General features: G+C 37.0%; 1 protein-coding gene across 6 annotated transcripts in view; it reads right to left on the reverse strand.

Annotated features, from left to right (window-relative positions):
* The window catches only part of PTPRZ1 (protein tyrosine phosphatase receptor type Z1), a 135,844-nt gene that overhangs the window by 40,562 nt on the left and 72,620 nt on the right, over positions 1-22,662 (reverse strand). For all 6 annotated transcript variants that reach the window (XM_085042294.1, XM_085042279.1, XM_085042272.1 and 3 more), the window contains exons 3-10: positions 17,233-17,412; positions 15,271-15,422; positions 13,761-13,856; positions 13,435-13,501; positions 9,673-9,830; positions 8,913-9,063; positions 3,957-4,141; positions 3,127-3,253 (exon numbers count right to left, since the gene is read on the reverse strand). In XM_085042294.1, the coding sequence (XP_084898420.1) occupies positions 3,127-3,253; positions 3,957-4,141; positions 8,913-9,063; positions 9,673-9,830; positions 13,435-13,501; positions 13,761-13,856; positions 15,271-15,422; positions 17,233-17,412 (1,116 nt within the window). The remainder of the gene's footprint in view (positions 1-3,126; positions 3,254-3,956; positions 4,142-8,912; positions 9,064-9,672; positions 9,831-13,434; positions 13,502-13,760; positions 13,857-15,270; positions 15,423-17,232; positions 17,413-22,662) is intronic.

Below are 22,662 nucleotides of genomic sequence, written 5' to 3' on the forward strand. Positions count from 1 at the left end.
CTTGCCTAATGTCATTACATGAAAGCTGCTGAGGCTTCCACAAACTGAGGCAGAGAGCATGGCCTGAAAGAGGTCCTTCCTTTTACAAAGCACTGCTGAGAACAAGAGTCTTGGATCTGTGGATTGCCAGAACCTGCAGAGCCCTCACTAACCACATTTGGGAGGCTCCAGACTGGGTGGGGAGAAGGCATGAGAAACATTCTCTAGCAAGTATCTCAAAAAGGAAAGTGTAAAACAGTGGTCTTGAGATTTTTGAATACCAGATCTCATTAGAAGTGGCCACTCCAAGGACAGAATTCTTCCTGGAAAAAGGCCCATCTAATGGCTCTGCATGACTCGTGCCTTGCTTTAGCTCTTAACATGAAAACTGATTGATCTGGAGGTGACTGTAGTGAATTTTGCCTTAATTAAACTGTGTAACACAGAGTAATTCTTGAAAATGAAAGATTTAATTTATGCTTTATGTGTGTCAACGTTATTTCATGTCTTCACGGTGAGGATAACTTTTCTTTCATAAATTCCCAAGCAGGAGCTCCAAGAAATCCCCCTTTGCCTCAAGATCTATAAAGCAGATCACAAAACCAATTTGATGTTATAGTTGTAATCAGCAAGCTGCTCTGAACAAATCTTTCTTATTAGATATCTACATTCTTATATGTCTGTTGTTTAATATTAGGAATATTAAAATTAAATATGAAAATATTTGAAATATTTCCAACAGTTAATGCAGATGTAAATAATTAGTAAAAGTAAGTATGGTATTAAACATTAATATTAGCAATTGATGGAAGTTTTTTTCATATTTTAAAATTGTATGCAGGGTTGACACAGCATAAAAACAACTTATTTATAGAGCAATGTACACACTTAGGAACCATACTAATTACATGAGGGGAATTTTCCCCTGAATTTTCTTCATTCAGCACTTTCAGAGGTACTGCTGTGGAAGTGTCAAAATTAAATCACCAAAGTAGATTTAATAACTTTGTGTACATTTCAGATAGGAAGCATGCCAATGAAACTTTAGGGTTTTTCTTGACAAACATGCAAATAAAAATTTTGGCATTTAATTTTTATTTAAAAAGCCTTCTCTCTCTTTTTATTTATATTGAACAAAATTTAAAATATAAACCAAGTAGAAATTAATGATTTGTCTCTGTAAAAAGACTTGAGAATATCAGACCTTCAGTCTGACATATAACCTTTATTATAACAGATGTCATATAGTCTAAAATACAGCATTTATTGGACCAAATTCTCTTGTCTGAGCATACAAATCACAGAGACATTTTGGCTGATGTACTGGGAGGTGACATTAGTTTTCTAGTATGTATTTCCCTCACTCTTCCTTCCACCAGAATGAATGCAAAGCCAAAGTTTTGCATAACTTCAGCAGAAATAGAGCAGGGATGCCCTGCTCGGTGGCTGATCTGCACTGCTGCCTAGTGCCTCCTCATCCTCTTGCTGTCTGTTCCCCAGCAGCATTTGCTTGCAGCTGGGTGCACTGACAGACCTGCCCCTCCCCAGTGCTCCTGTCTCTCTCCCTTCCTTTGCACCCACAGTTCCTTCCAAAGGAACACAGCGGGGTGGTGTGCAACTCATCCTTACAGCACGGATACAGCAGCAGCAGTAGTAGGGTGGTTATCCTCTGGGTATCACCTGTACTGGATTTTGTTTTGCAATATCTATTTTCAGAGGTTTTACAGCTGTGAGGGCAGCACTGTATTGACTTATTGAACTACTGTTTAATTATGGTAACACTATGCCGCTTATTTGTCATTCCATGCACAAATGGATGTGGGGTATGTAGACAAACTCTCATGTGAGAAAATGCTTCAAACACTGACCCAGCAAATTCTGGAAAGTAACTGAAAGAATACACTATCTAAGAGATGGATAAAAGGTAGACAGAAGAGTGAAATGTCAGGCAGAATGTCAGAACCTTGTTGTGGGCTTTTTAGAAAACTAAAGAGAAATGGGAAAATCCCAGTAGATATTATCCTTAGACCCCAAAATACATTATTCCTACTGCATTGTGTTTAAAAGACAAGTTAAATCTTTATTAAAAATGCATATGTACCTGATGCTGTATCCTCCTCCTACAGACAAACCCGCACTATTACAAGCCTGTTACCCTTAAGAGTCCAGAATTCAGGTGGTAGAGATTGTTGACAATCATATTCTCTCTCACTGTAAATGAATGTGGCTCCCTTGAAATGAAATACTGTCCTCTTTTTCCAAGTACACCACAACATCACTTATGACCTTGCTGTAGCTAAACAGACATAGATACGTGAAAAACTGAACTTAAGAATACATAAACAAGCAAAAAATCCTGGCCCTTAGATAAAAAATAGCTCCTAGCTTGATCAAAAAGCATTGATTTTTTTCTATGATTAAATACAGGGTTCTTAATTAAGAACACAGCTTTCACTCACTTTCATAAGAACTGAGTCCGATGCTAAAACTTACACAGAATTTAAGGAATTATTATGGGCAATATCAAGCTTCATGCTATAGTTTTAAATTATTTCATATTTACCAGTGGGCAGAAGAAGCATATCAGGCTGTAAAATCACTAAGATTTGTTTGTTAGGCATTTTGATTTTTTTGCAAGGCAGCATTAAGAAGCAAGGGAATTCCATCATCCAGCAAGTCTTTTGAAATCAAACTCCAAGTATTCATAAGAAACTAAGTTTCAAAATCATTAATACAGACTTATAAATCATATATTTGGATTGTATTACTTGATTCCTTAATACTTTGGCTGTGTGGATTAATTTTGAGAGGATGCTTGAACCATAGAGAAATAATACCAAACATGGTTTTATTTCCCTACATTATATTTCTAAAATATACACTTGTGGATTTGAAATCAAGTGCTTTTCAAAATATTCTTAGAATTAAAAAAATTAACATGCAGGCTTTTATAGGTAATGCTTTCAAGGAATTACATCATGTAAAATATCATTAGCAAGGAACATGCTTAAGGTTAAATGCAGTGATTTTGAAATTTCATCAGCATAATTTGATAGTCACACATTTAAACTGGTTTGCAAACAAACTACTTCTTCAAATACAGATTTTTCAGGTAAAAATGATCACTAAACTCAAAAGGCCACTTACCTGAGTCCTCTAAAGGCATATCAACAATGACTTGGTCACTGTATTTTCCATACAGACCATTAGAGCAAACAGCAACGATCTGAAGAACATAACTTGTATTGGGCAGCAGATTATTTAGAATAGCCCCCTAAAAGAAAAAACACATTTAATAATTTACTTGCAAATATGCATCAAGTACTTTAAAATGTTAATTTTTTCATAACACATTTTTGTTATGAACTATAAAGCTACTTTTTTCTAGTATTTTAATGCGGGCTTTTTATATTCTATTGTCACAAATGCTTTTCAGTCAACTTAAAAAATATCTTGTGGGTTTTTACATGGGGCATACCAAACCAAACACCTATTTAGTGCTGAACACAAGTTTAGGCAACATTATGGCTGATAAGTTATGAGTCTTTAAAGAGAGTTAGAGGAACAGATCTCATTAGTGAAATACCATGAAGCTGTAATCAGTAACTTAATATGCATAGCAGTGTGATTGAATTGAATCTCATTAATTGTTTGTTTAGGTTATTCTTTCTCATTCATAAGCAATGAAGTACAGATCACTATTAACTGACAAAGGGTTTTAAGGTGAAGGAGCTCTGGGATTGACGTGGTCATGGCAAACAGAGGCAAATCAAAGCAACAATCTATAGAGTTTTTCCCTGTTATGGACAAGAGAAATTTTTACTTTTGTTTTAAATTATCTTTGTGGCTTTACAGCCAAAAACTAAGATAATTTCTCTTCAATCAACTCCCAGCTACAGTTTAATCCCTCAAGATAATTAACAGTGAGTTGTTACTCCATCATCCCTTCTTATGAAACTTGAAGAGTTTACAGTTACCAAGTCCTGATACCCATCTGTCAGAAACTCGTGCTTGGTCTGGTCTTCTCCATCCAGCTGTTGATAAAAGACAGCGAATCTCTCAATTGTGGTGTCGTACACAATGCGAGGCCTTTCCCACGTAACAAGAAGACTAGTATAATTTTTTGGATCGGATTGAACGTTTTCAGGTTCTGAGCTGCAAACTGGGCAAAAGAAAAGAGGGAAGAATACAGTATTTATTAAATGGTACAAGTGACTCTACTAAAATCTTGAACTACCTCCTGAGAAAACTAATGCAAGTCTTGCATATGCCTCGATTTTACCTTTCCACTAAAATATTTGAGATGCCATGCCACTATAAACAGAGCCAGTATTTTAAAACCACATTTTCAAAAGCAAGTAAATTTGAGGACTGAGTCTCCTTTCCCTGCCTGTTATACCATATTTTGTGAAATATTAGTACCCAGCTCCTAAGAAATAAAATATAAATGATAAAACAGAAATATTTTTGTATCTGTCCTGGGAATGAAAAAATCTCAATATTTCTGTCTTTATGGCTCTATCAGAGTAGCACAAGCAGAGCTGCATACTCTCTCACTAGCTACAATAGACTAATCTATTTTTTTTTTTTTAGGTTTAGATTGTTTTTAGTGGTTAAAGGTAAACCTACCACATCTGAATTTCCTCTCAGGGATGTTTGAATCTTTTTATAGTACTTAAAGAAGTGACAAAAGGCAAATAGGAAGAAATTAATTGTTATATTAGCAGGTGCTGATTCCATTTCATTATATTTTACAGTTTGTTATTATATTTTTAGCTTGACTTTTGCACAAGCAATTATACAGTCACTCCCTATTTGGAATAAATGAGGAAACATTTTTTACATCTCATAGTTGGCTTAGAGCAACATATGACTATCTAGAAAAAGCAAGTAAAAAAACCTATTTAGCTAAGAAAACAAGTGCAGATCCTTTGGAGTTCTCTAAAAGGAAGCAAACACCAAGATGTTTCAACACCTTGTGGGACAATGCTGCATTTTGGAAAAGTCCTTTAGATTTGCATTTTTCCACTTGAACATAAGAAGGCAATCAAGCCCCTCCAAAATATTTGTAAAAAAATTATCTCCCCTTCCATAGGGAAGGTGGGCAGTTCTGAGCATTTTTGGTCTGAGCTAGTCAATGGAAAATAAGCAGCAAAGCTTTTTTAATTTCTGTGTTTGTGTGTGTAAGCTAATAGTTTAGGCAGTGTTAGTCTGTGTAATTTAGTTGAATTCTGTAGCTTGCTAGGTTTTGAATCTATTGTTCTGTATAACTGATACAGCATTTTATTAATTACACTTAATTCTTTTAATTGATGCAAAGGAGGAGCAAATTTAAAAATAAATATGTACCTTCCATTCCATTACTAAAATTTGTCATTCCTCCCTGTTTCCACCAGATGGCAAAAAGAAATCATTAGACCAGCAAAGATGATTCGCTTCTCAATTCTAAGCATTAAGACAGATGACTTAAACAAATTTCATTCTTTTTCAATGAATCTAAAGAGTCCTCATCTATTTCTTTTTAAAGGTGCTTAAAATTAATCTAAAATACTTTTTTATGATATAAACACCAAGCCTCTCTGTATTTCAAACTCTTCTCTATGCTCCTTTTCCCTCCCTTCATCTTTTTTGCCTGTGAGTGAATTTGATTCTGAAACCTCTGGCTGTATTCAGACCTATAGAGCAGTATTATAAAATTTTTAAAGGTACGAGGTTGGTGCTTCCAGTGTTATTTCTTTCTTTTATATTATTTTTCCAGAAAGTTCTATTTTTTTCCCAAGAAAAAGGTCATCCTTCTTGTTTTCCTTCTAAAATTAATCTCATCAATAACTGATGATATTGCTACATGACAATCATCTACATATTATTTCACCTCCATTACTTCCCAAAATGTTGTCTCTTGCCCTTTTTCTGATGTCACTTCATAAATCATCCTGCTGTTCCCTTTTCTTTCCTACCAGTCAGTAACACAGAAGTACTTTGCTCTTGCCTTTTCCCATTTTCCTTCTCCAGGCACTAGAAAAAGAAAGGACATCACATGACAACTTACCTAATTAAGTACCTCTGCTCTGATACTGACTTATAGAAAATCTGAGCAGAGACTGCAAGAAAAGGAGTTCTCAAGTCTGCTACTATCCTGAAGCCACAAATATTAAACTGGATTAGAAGGCACAAGCAGCAAAATACAAAATAGACAGGAAGTCAGAGGCCAACTCTGAAACCCTTGCTAGACTTAAAGCCAAGTCTCTGCTTTCTCCAGGTGAATACTTAGATTCTGGTTTTACATACCATATCATGCCACGGTAATGCACCTAACTTTGCTCATTCTCCTGTGCAATAAAATGCTACCCATGTAACTAAACTTAATTGCATAATGGAGAACCATTGCGGTACATTAGACAAATCATGACCAAAAACTGCCTGGGCTGTGTTTTTGACCAGAAGACCTTTATAAGCTGCCTAAATGTGGTTTCCCTCCCCCCCTTTTTGCTTTCTCCTACTTTTCACTAAAGCTAGGTTAAGACTATTTTTAAATGTAACATTTCAATTGTTAAAGCGATGAAATCACTTCATTTACACTCAGATTTTCAGGGGCTTTGCTAATCCCTGAGAGTGTGTGGCAAAAAGCAATTTTTTTATATTCCTGATCTACTCTCACTCTGCAATGGAGGAGAAGCAGCACAGCAGACATGTGCTGGGTTGACCTTGGTTGGCCACCAGGTGCCCACCCAGTCACTCACCCACTCCCCCTCCTCAGCAGGGCAGGGGAAGAAAGGAAGATGAAAAAGCTGATGGGTCAAAATAAAGACAGAGGTTGCACACCAACGACCTTCATGGGCAAAACAGACTAGACTTGGGAAAATTTATCACCAATAAAAATAGAGAAGGATAGTGAGAAACAAAAGCAAAACTACCAACACCTCCCCACACTTTCCTTCTTCCCAGGCTTCACTCCTGACTCTTCCACCTTCCCACTCCCAGTGACACAGGAATGGGAATTGTGATCACCACTGTGCCAGTGAAAGTGTCCCACACAAACATCTGGATAGAATCTGAGAAGCTGATTTATAATGAAGTCATGTCACCTGAGAAATGTGAAAAGGTCCTGTCCCCACATCTCAAAAGAGAATTTAACTAAGACAACTGCTGAAATTTACATAGTTGTATTTCTCATGGGAAAACAGGCTGAATAATACTTTTCATCAAACTGTATTGTCAGTCTTGAATTTTATGAACTCATTGTTTTTCACACCTTTACTAAATTCAGGAAGATAAACAAGAGTTAGGTTTCTGCCCTTACTCCCAGGGCCTTACCAGAAGGGTGGGTCAGATGGAAAGTCACCCAATGTGCCCAGCAGCCACCACAATGGTTCTCAGGTTTACAGGAATAAAAAATGCTTTCTATTATAAATGGATTTTCATGCCAGCTGAGCTTGATGGAGATTAAGCATTACAATTTCAAAACACTTTTTTTAGGTGAATCCTCAAGTATGGCTGTAAGGATTAGCTATTTTAATCTTCTTAAATTGATACACACATATCACATAGGGAAATTATATGTATCACTAGGCAGGCTTGGGGAATGAGGCATCTCCTACGTCCTCAGTAGGACATTGCTTGTACACCAAAAATGTTGAGGATGTCACTCTGAGAAAATTTCTGAAAATATTTTGCTGAAACTAGTTTATAATGGAATAGAAAGATTCTTTTAGCTTTTTAAAGAAAATTTAATTTTATTTCAGAAATGTCATGTATTAATAACAGCAATAAATCAAGCATTTAATCCTACTGCCTAATGAGATTCTACACTGAATACAACAGTAGAAAATTTGGATTCTGGAAAATTTTGGATACAAAATTTTTGAGTTATCTCCCTGAGTAATATCCAGTCTTGGCATTTTTATGTGTCCTCTAAAGGGATTCAAAAGATTATTTTTTTCTGTTGACTACTATGCAATATTAAACATGAAATACATAAGCCTATTGACTCTTGTACACTTTGGCATTCATGTTACAGCTCTTACATATGAACATTTAATGATTCCTAGGATTTTTAAATTTCATTTATTTTTAAATAGAGGTGAAAAAATAAATGCTTCTCTAATGTTCTACATTAAAAAATCCTGTACTTGCATTTGTGTGTGTATATTTATACATGTGTGTTCACGTAAATATGTAAAAGTGTGTGTTTGAAACCACACCTCTAATGTGGAGAACACCTAGAGCACATGCTTCGGTCATCTGTTTATGTCTAATTAAACACAGTTTACTGCAATTAAGTTAAAGAATGTACAGGTACCCCCATCCAAGTAGCAACATGGTGCCTCCAGTTTAGACATTTACTATATATTCTTTTGTACTTGTTAGTATAGGAATCATTGACTTCCATATTTAGTGCTAGATCTTGTTTCCCATTACATAATGTACAGTTTTGGTCACCTAACCTTCACAAGCTTCCCTGAAGTTTTAGGAAAGACTGAGAACAGAATCTGGCTTCTGGAATTCTCTCCACCACTTTCTAAGCAAACGACATGAAATTAATTTGGTGACATCACTTCAGTCCCTGTTGGAAATGCATCCACACTACATGATAAAGAACCAAATGGGTTTGTAAAACAAAATCCTCTTGCAGTCCCTGAAACAGCAGCTTTATTGAAGTCTGAAACACTTTAAAAGGGTAGTGTAAGGAAGCCTGAACTGATGTGATCTCCACTGAATGCTTGGTCAAGACAAGCGTTTAATTTTCCCCACCATTTAATCTGACATGTTTTAAGATTGCTGATTTTTTTTCTCGGAAGTGATAGATTTATGACAAATAACACAATGTGCTTCTTTCTACACAATTTAAAATTAGTAACTTCATACTTGGATGAATTTTCTACAGAAAATTGTTTTTTAACTTGTGAAGAGAGGAATGACTATTCAATAAGTACCTGCTTCATGAATTTCTTCTTGTCCAGTGTAAGAGGAAAACACTTGCCCATAGAACTTATATTGCTGTTCTCTGAAGTTGTTTTGCAGGTAGTCCATCAGCATAACATAGCCAGACTGCTGCATTGTAAGGACTTCACAGAATACAGCTAACTAGAAGAGGAGAGGAAAAAAAGAAGTCAGAAGTCATGAAAATTGGCCAGGTACTTCTAATAGGCAAAAACTCGGGAAAAAATGTTGGAAATGTGGGAAAAAATGTCTCACAGCTGAGTTATCCTTCATGGCACTGAACTTTTGTTCTTCTGTGCTATCAGTACATGCAATGGTTTACTCCACAACTATTTTTCAACCACTCTGCTGCTGCAGCTATGCTCTGCCCAGCACCACCATTTGGCTGGGGGAATATCGAAAAAGTGTTTTCTACTCCTCTTTATCTGAGCTTGAAGCCCAGACAGCCTGGAATATGTTCTTGCCCTATTTTAAGACAAGAAATTACTCAAATTCTAGTCCTAAACTTAAAAAAGGGAAAAGATAATACAGTCTGTATATACCTATAAAAAAGGTGAAAGATAATATAATCTATATAATTAATATAGATGCTTTCTAATTTAATGGCTGCATGAAAAACTTCTAACTAGATAAAAGAAAAGCTTTGTTGCTGGGCTGGCAATGAATGCTATGAGCTTCTACCATACACATGGCAAATGCTTTTCTTTTGGTATTACGTATAATTGCTTGGTTTTACTACATGAAAGAAATTACCTGGCTTTCAGAAATACTTATGGTATCTTTAAACACAATCCATTCAACTGTTTCAGAGCATGGAGGAGCTGACAGAGACCCATTATAAGTGTAATATTTGTCTGTTGTGTTCGGCAAAAGATTCAGCAAAATAAAGGGTTCTAAGGCAGCCTGTTTACCTGAAAAAAAAGAAAAAGAAAAATAGAGTCAGATAGTTAAAATACTACAGAAGCAATTAATAAAGAGAAATCACACTCTCCAAAAGAGCTACCATTATAGGAACATGCTAAATTTAAGGCTTTTCAAAATTTAATCTCCAGAGAGACCAGCATACAAATAAATCATGAAGTTTGAAACAGTACAGCTCAATTTAGTACAAATTAGTACAAAAAGTACAGCTCTATTTAGTTTGAAAAAGTACAGCTCAAAACCAACTTTGTTTACTTGTGAAGTGTAGTAAGTTACTCCAGTAACAAATAGAGTAATTTTAGTACATTGGTTCACAAGAATTTGCTCATTGTAAGCTTTCTTGCAAGGTGCCAAACCTTTGTCTCACTCTTGAAATGCTAAGGAAAGAAATATTGTTAAATCTTTGTTCTGTGTCTCATGACATGCTTTCAAATTCTCCCTGAATTTAATCAAGTTGTTGAGTTTTTTGCAGGATCCAAACAGCTGCAGAACATCACTGCCTGGGAACTGTTGCCATGTTAAACCTGAGGGTTCACATTACTCATGATTGCAGCAGCAGAATTTCTGTGGATCAAGGTTCTTTTTTAAATACTGATAATACAGTGAAAGACTGTAACAGCTTTATATGAACCAGCAAACAATGCAAAGACCTCCTCTAGGAGAGTACGACCACTCTGTTTATTGTTCTGTGAAAATAATACTGCATTTTGCAGGTCAGCAGTTTACCTGGTGGTACCTTGTCAGCTGGGAGTAAGCATGAGGAATTGCTGGAAGTCCATCCACAGAAAGCTAAGTTTCTGCTGGTATGGCAGGAGGGTCCAGCAAGAGAAATTGGCATAAATGGTAAGAACTTCAGACAGGCAGACTTTTTCAGTCTGTGACAATTACCTGCTTTATTGTCTGGTGCATCCAAAATAATGCTGCTTTTAATACCTTGGAATAGTGTAGATCCTTATACACCTTATCTCAATCTAAAGTTACTCATTTCAAGTTTCTCCCTAATTGATAAGTATTCATTTCTGAATATCTAATGTATTTTCAGACTGTGCATTAAATCATGCTTTTACAGGTATGTTATTTCTTGATCCCTGTACAGATTTCTGACCTGTCTTTGTCTTTAATTCCTTAAAGATTTGTTGAGAGCAGCAAATTGCATTAACAGTTTACTACAAGTGATTGATGTTTTTCTTCTCTACAGTGACTTCTCTACTGAGTTAAGGTTTAAGAGCTGACTCATCCCCTTTCTCTCATTCATGTATCATGAAAAGGGAACCTTTAGCAGAGTCAAGCAAAACACATCCTTCCATTTCTCCTGTCAAAATGTTAATCTAACTTCAGACAGAAGCTATCATTGCTATCTGGAATGTGCCTAGATAACACATTCCTCCCTCAGTAAAAATGAACAGCCAGTCCATTTTATATAGATGGCTGGGGACATGAAACTTCTCATTCTTAACAGGAATCCTACCATACATTTTGCAACTTTGGATTTTAGAATACCCTCTAATGAGGCCGGCACCCTAGATTCTAAAATCAAACACCTACAAAGAATCATGAAAACCAGAAAGTTTGTCTAGAAAGAACAGGATTGCTCCTCTGCAGAGATTTGAGAACTCAGCATCTGTGATTCAAAAAAGCACAGTACAGATATGACTGACAAGGACAATTCATGTACATCACAGACAAGGACAGATTGTGTGCTATTCACTTTTCTTCAGAAGGAACAACTTGATTTAGTCATGACCTGAATTATTTGAGCTCATTTGCATTTTATTCAGGAAAATGATATTCTAAGCATTGTTGAAGTGCCATGCAGTGACTGTATCTTGAATCTTGCTGCTGATAGTTTAACAGCTCCTTCCAAGGCTGTAGGACAGCATGTGTCTTGATGTATTACTAGTTCTCCTTTTTGTTTCACAGAAGATGACACAAAAGTAATGAATCTTAACTACTTTCTATTTCCACCTCCTCTGTCTTTCTAACTTACAAAAGGTGTCCTCTCTTAAATTTGTTGAATAGTTTGTTTTCCAGAGGGGGAAATCTTGATTTTAGTGTCATACTTTTGAAAGATTTTAAAACAGCTTTTTACATTTTCAACCAACCAATCTAAAGGAGCTTTACAAAATTCAAGCATCTTTACGTAGAGGAAAACTGAGACAACTTTTCCTTAAAGTCATGGACATGATGTAAGAATATAACTCTTTTCAAAACAGTGCTCATTCACATTTATTCTTCTGCAAAGACACCATGAAACTGAGTTAGAAACAGCCCAGATCTCCTCATGTACCATGCTGAAGTTTATATTCCCGGATTAGCAACTACTTCAGAGCATTTCTTAAATGCAAAATTGTTAACAATTTGCTTTAATAATGCTGCTACCAATACAATATATTTGGATTATTTCACACTTACACAGGAGCTACTGAAAAAAAAATCCTCTCCTCTGAGTCTACTGAATATTGATATTCTGACAGTCTCACTGTTGTAAGACCTGTCTTGGATAGCTGCAACAGTGTTATCTGGCTTCCAACAAGATATAAAAATCCTGAGATGTATGATTAATAAAACTCACATAATAAATCAGATTAATCTGGATTAAGCATTTAAACGGTTACCAATTTCTCATGATAGGTATATTTATTTATTTACACTTCTGTTGTTACAAATAGTCTTGGGGTAAATAAATCATAGAAACATGAAATATCTCAAATTGGAAGAAATATGTGAGGATCATCAAGTCCAACCCCTTGCTCTTCACAGGACTACCTAAAACTAAACTATACGACTAAGGGCACCATCCAGCTGCTTGGTGCCCTGACCACTTACTTCTCTGTGGAGCCTGTTTCAGTCACAGATCACCATCTCAGTGGAGGGCCTTTTCTAATGTCCCATCTGAACCTCTCCTGACACAGCTTCATGCCATTGCCTCATGTCCTATCACTGGCCCCCACAGAGAGATCAGCACAAATGCCTCTCTGTTGCCCCACTTACTGTTGAAGCTGTTGAGCCTGATGAGGCACCCTTCTCCAAGCTGAACAAAGTGACCTCAGACACTCCTTGTAAGCCTTATCTTCAAGACCTTTCACAATCTTGGTTGCCCTTCTCTGGATGCACTCTGATATGATGGTGTCCCACTTACCTTGTGGCACCCCAAACTGCCCCCAGCACTCAAGGAGAGGCTGCCCCAGTGCAGAGCAGGACAATCCCCCCCTTGCCTGGCTGGTGATGTGCCCAGGACAGGGTTGGCCCTCCCTGCTGCCAGGGTACTGCTGACTCATATTCAATATCCCATTAAACCAAACCCCAGATCATTTTCCAATGGGGTACTCTTCAGATTCTCACTCCCTGCTTCATATATATAACCAGAATCAACCCTTTCCTGGGTGCAGAATCTGGCACTTGCTTACATTAGATTTCATGTGGTTGGTGATTGTCCAATTCTCCAGCCTATCCAGATGACTTGTATGATTTCCAACAAGATAGACAAGACTGAGCCATAGAGAACTGTGCTCCTCGATGTCTTAAAAGTTTCATAATCACACTGAAGTGGAATTTAGTTAATCAGTAATCAATAAAACATGTAGGAAAACTTACCAAAACGACTAACACTATCTACTCCATTAATGATTGGATTATAATCTGGGTTATCTTCTAGTCCAATCTGTAAAAAAGAAATTGCATATTTTAACAGTACAGACTTCATGGAAAAAAAAAAAAAGTTGAAAGTGTACCACCAAAATTATAGATAACCATAAGCCAAACAAACCCATTTTGCCCATTTGCTTTTCTGAAAGAATAAATTAGAAAGATACACACAATTTTTTAAGTCAGTGATCACACATTAGAACCAGTTAAATTCAGTTTGAAAATCTGCTGTGTTTCAAGGCTTATTAAATGACACAAAGATGTATTTTGTTTACCTCAAACAAAACTGATAAACCTCTTAACTTTCCACTTCCTTTAACTGCCTCTTCAAAACCTGTAAACTTATCTGCATCATAGCAGTAGATTTGCATCTGCAATTAAAAATACATTCAAACGTTATATATACAAAAAATTTTAAAAATTAAACAATGCATTTACTTATATTCCCATTTTGGGAAAAAAACCCATCCAAACAAAAAATTTGAATACAAATATAAGGATATTTTACCTATCTTGAATGCATTACCTGAGGATACTAAATAGAATTCATCAACAATAAACTATGTAAAAACAACCTCTCCTGGAAAAGTATTCAGCATGAAGGAATTACCCTTTCAAGGAGCACAATGCTTTCCAAGGATAATACAGTAAGCTAACTGGACACATGATCTAGAGTACGTGGTGAGATGACTCTTGAAATCAGTGATAAAACATGAATAATATGTCAAGATTTCACTACTGCATCTGCCTTGCAGAAGTGTAGAGAAGCATCGGCAATTTAGGATTACCAGGCACTTTGAGTCCACATCTGACTGCTGTTATGAGCATTGATTTTGTTGCATCCCTTTCTCCCTTTCTCCAGACGCAGCTGGAAATCTCCTCCAGTGCTGGGTGACCAACATGTCTGGGTGAGTGACCTGCTCCTACTAGCTTTCCATGAGATGACAATGAAAGAGAGTATTCTCCATGATGCCTTGTCAGGACAGATGTAGTGTGATTGGGAATCTTAAGTAGCTAATGATGTAAAAGAAATTACACTGTCCAGAGAATGCTCCTGGCTCATCACTCTTCCCCATGTATAGGCCAACCCTGGCATTATTGCTTTGCTCTCACACAGAGGTTCAAAGTGCTTGGATCGAGGAGCAGCACAGGTGCCTGCCACAACTACCTCTTTTTAACTGGAAAATGACACAATGTCATGCGGAGTGATGAAATTTTGGCTTTTGTGCATCCCAGCAAGAGCTGCTCCTCTCCTCCACCCCACTCCCGTGCTGCTGCAACCTATTCCAACCAAACCAGCCAGGGGGACACTGGTGTGGCTGCCTGTGAATGTGGCTTCACCCAGGACCTGCTCACATGGCTCTTGGCACACCACTGCCAGCTCTTTCAGCCCAGCAACATGGGCCATGCTTTGTCTTTGTAAGGCCCAGCAGCTCCAAGTGGCTCTCAGCAAAGCCCTAAGAAGTCCATTTACACTTTAAACAATGAACTGATGTGGAATAGGATGGGCTAAACTCATAGGAGCTTAACTTTAGTGTGAGCTTTGTCAGGTTAGCAGAACTGATATCTAATGTCATCTTAGAAGAATGCAAAAATACAGTTTAGACATTCTCAACATGCCACTAACACCTTACACTGCCCTTCTAAAATGCAATATTTATTATTAATTTGGATTTAAGTGAAGGAGTATGTTTGCAAATAGACTTAAATCAAGAGATAAACACAGGTATTAATGTTGCAGAATGTCAAATTTTTGAAATAATCCAAACAAATTCTGTACTTTACCTCAAGAGGAAATTTTTGTCCTTCTAAACTATGCTCTGATCCGTCTGATGATGCGTTGCATTTTCCCCAGTGAAAAGTGATCTTGCTTGCTTTGAATATGGTGTCTAACCCACCTCCACTCACATAATAATCACTTGTCAGGTTAATTTCCACTGAACAAATTGAAAAAGAGGGGAAAAAAGGAGTGTCAATATAAAAGCCAGCCAAGGCATCTATAACTCTCATATTTCAGTATTACGTGACAGCAGATAAATATGATATGCTTATTTCTCTGTATTTCATAAGCAATTTGACAGGAAATTGATTACTTAAACTAAGCAAGAAGTGTGGTAATTCACTATTAGCATGGAGAAATATGTTTCATTTCATGCTGAAATTCATAAAATAATTTAATGAAGTGCGCTTGGTTTCTTGTTATCTGAAACTGGATATGGAACTACACTTAAAAGCTCAGAAAGCTGGTTTAGCCACCAAATGGCTAAGAAAATAAAGTCCTGAAATACATACCTTACTGAAAGCACATGTGGTTTTTTTTTTTTCAAATGAAAATACACACCTGCCCCCCATTTTTTACTGTAATTCTATACAAAAATCATGAGGCAACATGACAAAAGGGTATTTTAGCCAGTTCCTAGGAGGACTGTTCTGACATAAGACCCCTTAGCTATGGAGCTGTCTCCCATGGTTAAAAGCAATGACAGGTCTTCAGCTGTACACAAACTGTAGATGGGACAGAGCATTTGTCGTCTGGAGAGAATGAGCAGGGTGGGATAGACTGGAGCCCCACATTTTGGCTTTCCCACGTCCAGTGATTGTGCAGTGCTTGACCTCTTGATAAAACAGCACTAGCGGAGTTCAATTCCACTACATTCCTTTCCTCAAAACCTTGAAGACCATTTAAATAAGCTCCTCATTTAATAACCGAAATGCTGGAGATGAGAAAGAGCTCAGTTCACTTTTATGGACTTTAAAGCACATTTTCTCAGGGGCAACCTGAAAAGAGAAAGCACTATTTATCTCTGCTAGTAGGGCAAGAGGGAAGTAAGTGATTTGTGGAGTGATATGTAGGAAGTACATGACAGAGCTAAGAACAGAAATTGGGAACAACAATGCTAAACTGAACTGAACTAAACTAAAGTAAACTAAACAAAAAAGGCTGGTGTAGGGGTCCCACTGGAACTGGAGAAGGTCAAAGACAGTTAAGAGATACCTTTCTCCACTCCTATGTCCAAAACAAGGAACAATGCTTCTAACAAGCAGCTTGCAGTTACTGCTTTCCTGGATTTATAAGTGGTTGTAAAAAGATTTGTCTGACAATTTAGATGACACCGTAAGCTTTTCTCATGGCTGAAAAAATAGGAACTGGTAGTATAAATCACTTCTTTCTAAAATACGTTTCTAAGTTTGGTAAGACAAATCAGACCACAAAAGCACCTATTTCTCTTCTTTGACTCTTAGAAGGCATCCACGAGAGTAATTCAGTTTCTGTTTCTATATTATATGAGTCTATGTGTTGATGAGACAAATCCCAACCTGAGTTTTTTGTAACTTCAACTCACCCATGACGTGCTTTCAGATGAGCAGGTAATTTATTCATACTTTTAAAAAATAATTTTTGCCTATTCATTACAAACTTTAGATATGTAGCAATAATTACCATAATTTCACAGAAAATGCCAACTTCCTGATTAGCTTCAATGACATGCCCGTGATGGGATGATAGTCACAATGTGATTGCTTTGGCTGTATCTGCCCATGTACGTAATTATTGTTTGTGTGATTTCTGTTACATTTAGCTACTGTCATCACTGTTATTTTGGTTTTTTATTTATTTAATAGATAAATTCAGAATGCACCAGCTAAGTGAAATGAAAATGATGCATTAAAAGTCCTTGGTTGGTTGTTCATCCTATATCACTTTCTGACCTCATTTAAGTCCAAACATGATATATGACTTTTTACCTGTTTTGCCAGTGTTGCGAATGAAAGTATCTTCCAAAGTTTCCTTCTCCCATCCATGGAATTTAAGTTTCTTCAGATTCACATTAACTTGGGTAAGATCTTCATCAATATTAATAGGCGATTGTTTGGCACCATTACAGGCAGAATATTTCTTGCCCCAGTTCTTTTGGTTCAAAGTTCCTAGAAATCAAAACATTTGTGGTAAATACATTTAAACCCAAACTGGCATCCATATATTTTTATTGTGCTAATGCTAAAATACAGTTTGCAATCTGAGATCAGAGTACCCATCCTTCTTGTAGACTTTGTCTGTGGCAATATTTAGCACACCTACCACTGCATCCTACCTTCAACAGTTAAGTCACACTCTGAACACTCTAGACATCAATACATACATTCTTATGAATCTCTAAGGAAAGCATAAAACAACAACAAAACCCTCATGAACAATGCACTTAAATTAAAAAAAGCTTTCAGATGAAAGGAATCAGCATGCAAAAAGCTTGGGAATTGCTGCAGAACTATTCTATATAAACAGCTTTTAATCGTACCAATGTTAAAGTTCCTTCTGCCCAAAGAACTCACCTGTCCAGTAAGATTTTTCAATAAAAAGAAGTATTGAGATGTTTTGAGAATTCCTTACACAGAGGGGAAAAGGTAAACTGATTTTACCCTGGAAATGGAAAAAAGATGAGTGATGTTCTGTGTGAGAGCCTGGCTGTATGGCCCAGCTTTGCCCCTGGAGGGCTGAGCACTCCCACTGCAGCCATCTGTGTCCCTCTGCAGCCCCTGGCAGAGAGGAGCTCCTGTGCTGCAGCAAGAGTCTTCTCCAGGGCACAGGGCTGCATGGCATTTCGCTGAGGCCAGTTCACACACAGAAATAGGGACACAGACAGCATGTCCTTCACCAAAGATTTGATTATTTTCAAGAAATGCACTAGTACTCCACAAATCAGTATGAGGCATTAGCAGCAGCTCTGACAATCTTTTGTTTATGTAACATACTAATATAAGTAAGACAACATTTTTTGTAATTTTATGTGTTTGAAAACATATAGATATTTTTTCTTGACGGAATTCAAGTAACACTTCGAAGTGCTAATTAAAACCAAGAGTTAACTGCACAGATGTAAGAAAATGGAATTACTTCAGTTAGCTTACCACCTACTAGTAGTTAAGAACTAATATTAGTGTATGCAGTGCATATATTTGAATTCTATTAGATATGTTGAAATAAACCAACACTCATTTACAGGCCTGTGTGCCACATCCAAGTCTGTCAGCAAAGATCTGCTGTCTTATGCTCCAGGCAAGGACAGATCTCATATTGCACTCAGAAGACTCAGAGAGGGGAGAAGATATGCAGCCAGTCCTGTAACCATGACAATAGGCAGTAATACAAGATGCTCACCTGGACAGCCAGATACCTAGAAACAAACCTGAACTAAATTATTCAGCAAGTACAAGTCTAGTGAGTTACCAGGATCACCTTGCTGCATCAGAATTACTGCAGATAGTATACAAACACACCTCCTTCTTGCAAACAGCAACAGAAGAAACTGTCAGGCCAAACAACCTAAAGTGAGTTCAAGTCACAGGGTTACGAATGTGAATATCCTACAGGTGGGGACTAGAGCCCTGTACCAAGCAAGCACTGGTTCCATTGGAAATGGCACACTGGATAAACTTTCAGCTCCTCAAGTTAGACTTGTACTGGACTTTAGTTGTCAGTTATAATTTATCACCTGGAAAAATAATGCAATATCCTGATTTGTAATGTACTTTCACAAGAAAAGAGTGATTAATACTTCATCTCTTTCAAAAGCTTCCCTTAAATTCTGAGCTCAAGTCAACCAGTGCTTGGAGAGTAGTCTGCTCAGGTCTTCTATAGTGAATTTTCTAACAAATATTGAAGGCTTTTAAGAACAAGAAAGACATTTTTTAAAAAAATATAAATTAAAATAGTTAGCTTTTAAACAGAAAAGCCTCCAAACAGGGTCAGAAAGGATAGAAATAACAATTCTCAGCTTGCCCTGTGCAAGGGCAAACTTGATCCTGTTTCCAGGTCTGATTCCAGACAGCTCAGTGATTTTCCAAGCTGCAGTAAACTCTTTAAAGCTCTTCCTGGCATGTTTCTGCCAGTTTGGGCTGAGCTGGCTTCCCATGGCCATCCCTTGGAGCTAAGCTGCACTCCTTACTCCATGCTCTATTTCTTTTGCTCCTTTTGCCAAAGCCAAACACTTCCCCAGACTCCTGCAGTCTCACCCCAAGGCAGTAGAAATCTCCGTTCTCATTCCACTGACATACCCAATCCCATAGTTCACCTGCAGTCTCTCCTTCAGAACACCATCAAAAATCATTGCCCAACATGCATTTCCATTATTCTGCCCTTTTCCATCTTTGATGTTAGAACTGACTGCAAACACTATTCTTTTCTTTTTCCTTTTATGGTGCTTTTGGGATACTTTCTTCCATGCTTGTTTTGATGAACAACACTACTGCATTTTTCATCTTGTCTTTAAATTCCCTACTATCTGCAATCATGTTCAATAAAAACAAGTAAATTAAAATTAGAGAAACTATAGTCTCCTTCCAACTTCCATAGTTGTCTATTTTGTTCTTTCGTATGTAAGTTCTTCAACTTGATAGTCATTACCTGTAGCTCAGTGTGTAATAAACAATATTTTAAAATGTATCTAGTGATAAAAATTGTAATCTTTGCTCATCCCAGAAGAGAGCTGGGAGTTGTAGCATTGATAAAAAACTATGTAATAAATGTAACCAATGGCAGAGTCTGATCTGGGGCTGGAACAAGGGGAATCACATAAAGAATAGAATCTGAGAAGGAATGGAGAACTGGAGTCTGGTCATGATGACCCAAATTACATTTGGGCAGCAAAATACATGTTTATGCATTAATTCTCCAAATGCTGGAGCAGATATTGGTTGTATCTATATTAGCAAACAGTGCTGAACAATACGAGTAGCTTTATAGAGTCAAACATTTGAGGTTAAGGACCAGATGTCCATACCGCATGTTTTTCAGAAGGTTTTTACCTCAGCTCTGTCTGCTCCCACGGGCCAAATGCCCTTTGGCTGCTGAAGGGTATAAGTTGTTTAAGTTGCAACACAACTCCTGTTTGGTACCAGGTAAGATGAACCCATGCCACACACTGTGACACAAATCTATCTTGCAAACCACAGCTCAGCAAGTGGGGTGCAGACAGAAGATTTGCTTCAGTAGTCCACTCCTGACCTGAACTAAAATGTTAACGTGAATGCATTTGATGTAGGAAGCAGGTGGTGAAACTGCTGCAGTTTATATGACTTGATGAAAGCCAAAGTAAAAGTGAAAGAAGTGAATGTTTTTAAAAAAGAGCAGATTGTTTTACTATAGGTGTTATGATGAAAATCATAAATCAAAGCTGTGCCAGCCATTTTGAAAACTACTGTTGAAACTGAGCTTTGAAAATAAATTCTCCCAAACTGTGCTTTGGAAATCTGAGGAGAAAAAAATTATGCACAATATATCTTGAAGAGTGCACAGAGGAAGGATGTTTGTCAAAGGTGTCAGATCTAAAGAAGTAACTGACAATTCACAAAGAATGGAAATAAACCTGAACAAAGTAGATTACAAGCTAACCATAACCTTTACCACTCTTGTCCCTGGGCAGAATGTCTGAAGAAAATTTTCCTAGCCTTTCTTTCTAGGAAATGTTCATATCTAACTCTGCTCCTCAACCTTAGTCCCTATGATCTCACCCCTACAAGGAGTTCTCCTTTTGGCTTCCACTTCAACTCTCGCTGAAAGAAAGACATTGAGGGGCTGGAGTGTGTCCAGAGAAGGGCAACAGAGCTGAGGAAGGGTCTGGAGTTCAAGTCTTACGAGGAGCAGCTGAGGGAGCTGGGTCTGTTAAGCCTGAAGAAAAGGAGGCTCAGGGAAGACCTTTAATGAAATAGATGTGAATCCTAGGGTTTATTTTATACATGAAAGATGGCAGAAAAGAGAGATGGATTCTTTACCTCTACTTAATTTCTTCCTCTCCATTTTTCATCAGCTTTTGCTTTCGTGATGTTAAAATTAATTCTATAAATACAGATTGGACACACATGGGAGAGTAAAGATAACCCCTCTGTGTGGACTGTTAATAATGGATTTGCCTTATCAAAAAATGTTATTGACTTACCACTTTGAAGTGTTAAGTGATTTCAATATTTTATTTTTTTTTTAGCAAACATGTTCTATCTAAGATATGAAAAACCAGAAATAAGGCCACAAAAAGATATGCGTATTTTTACTGGGACAAAGTTTAAATTTAGATGCCAAATCAATATTGCTCTGAACTTTAAAATATAGAGTTGTTACACAAAAAGTTGCACTATGCAGTCTCTAATCCTCCATGGTAGAGAAATTATTTCAGTTCTCAATCTGGATGAATGCACTGTTGGCCCAAAGAGAGAAATTCTGCCAACGTGGATCTTGGGAATCTTATCACAGCTCATATTCCAAAGGCTATAACATAACACTTTGCATTCTAGAGTAACATTACAGTCATCAAAGAATGGATTACTTAAGTTTCACATATTACTGAGTAAAAGGCAATGCTTCTGTGTTATCTTGATCTTCACTGCAAGAGTTTTTGGGTTTTGTGTTTTTCCCCTCCAAAAGCCCAAATTATCCCCACAGCCTGATCATGATCAGTCTCACAAGTTTATAAAAATTCTTAAGATTGGAAAATCTCTGAATTTAATGGATGAAATTACTTGTTCAGAGTTGTAACTACAAAGAAAGAGTTTTGGCTTCCAGGTTTGGGCTTAGCCATTTATTATGCCTGTCTCAGTGATGTAGTTGCTTGAAGGATTTCCAAGACTGGATTTCTTGGCAACATCTCGGCCAAGTTTTCAAAAATGAAATTGTACTCATTTGGTTAAAGAGAGTCAGCCCACAGAGTAACTCCAGAAACACTTAATAGCACTTAAACCCTCAAAGTTCAACACTAATAAAGTAACTTGCTTTTAAATGAGCAGAAGTCAAATAATATTTATCCCATGGACTTTTTTTCTGGCACTCATACAGTGACAAAGAAATTAATTCAACACATTTTATTACTGTGGGGTGTAATATCTCAAATAAAGCAAACAGAATCGACAGAAAATTCTAGCTGCTTTGCAACCAGATATATTCATGTAAGCCAAAACATCTAATCTATTATTCCATTTAGCACCCTATTTGTCATTTTTGTATCTAAGTATCAGCTTACCTAGACTGTATTTTGTGCATTGTGTCTATGTGCACATAAATATGGATTCTCTTTGAGAATACCTTGAAAGATGGCACAGCACTAACCTGTCTTCAGCTGAGCCCTATTGTGTTAATCTTTCCTGTTCCTCATTTAAAATTTGCTAGACCACTCACCTCTTATTAAAATC

This window comes from Lichenostomus cassidix, chromosome 1Aa, assembly GCF_008360975.1.
Source record: "Lichenostomus cassidix isolate B80296 chromosome 1Aa, HeHo_3.0, whole genome shotgun sequence".
Classification (NCBI taxonomy): Eukaryota; Metazoa; Chordata; class Aves; order Passeriformes; family Meliphagidae; genus Lichenostomus; species Lichenostomus cassidix.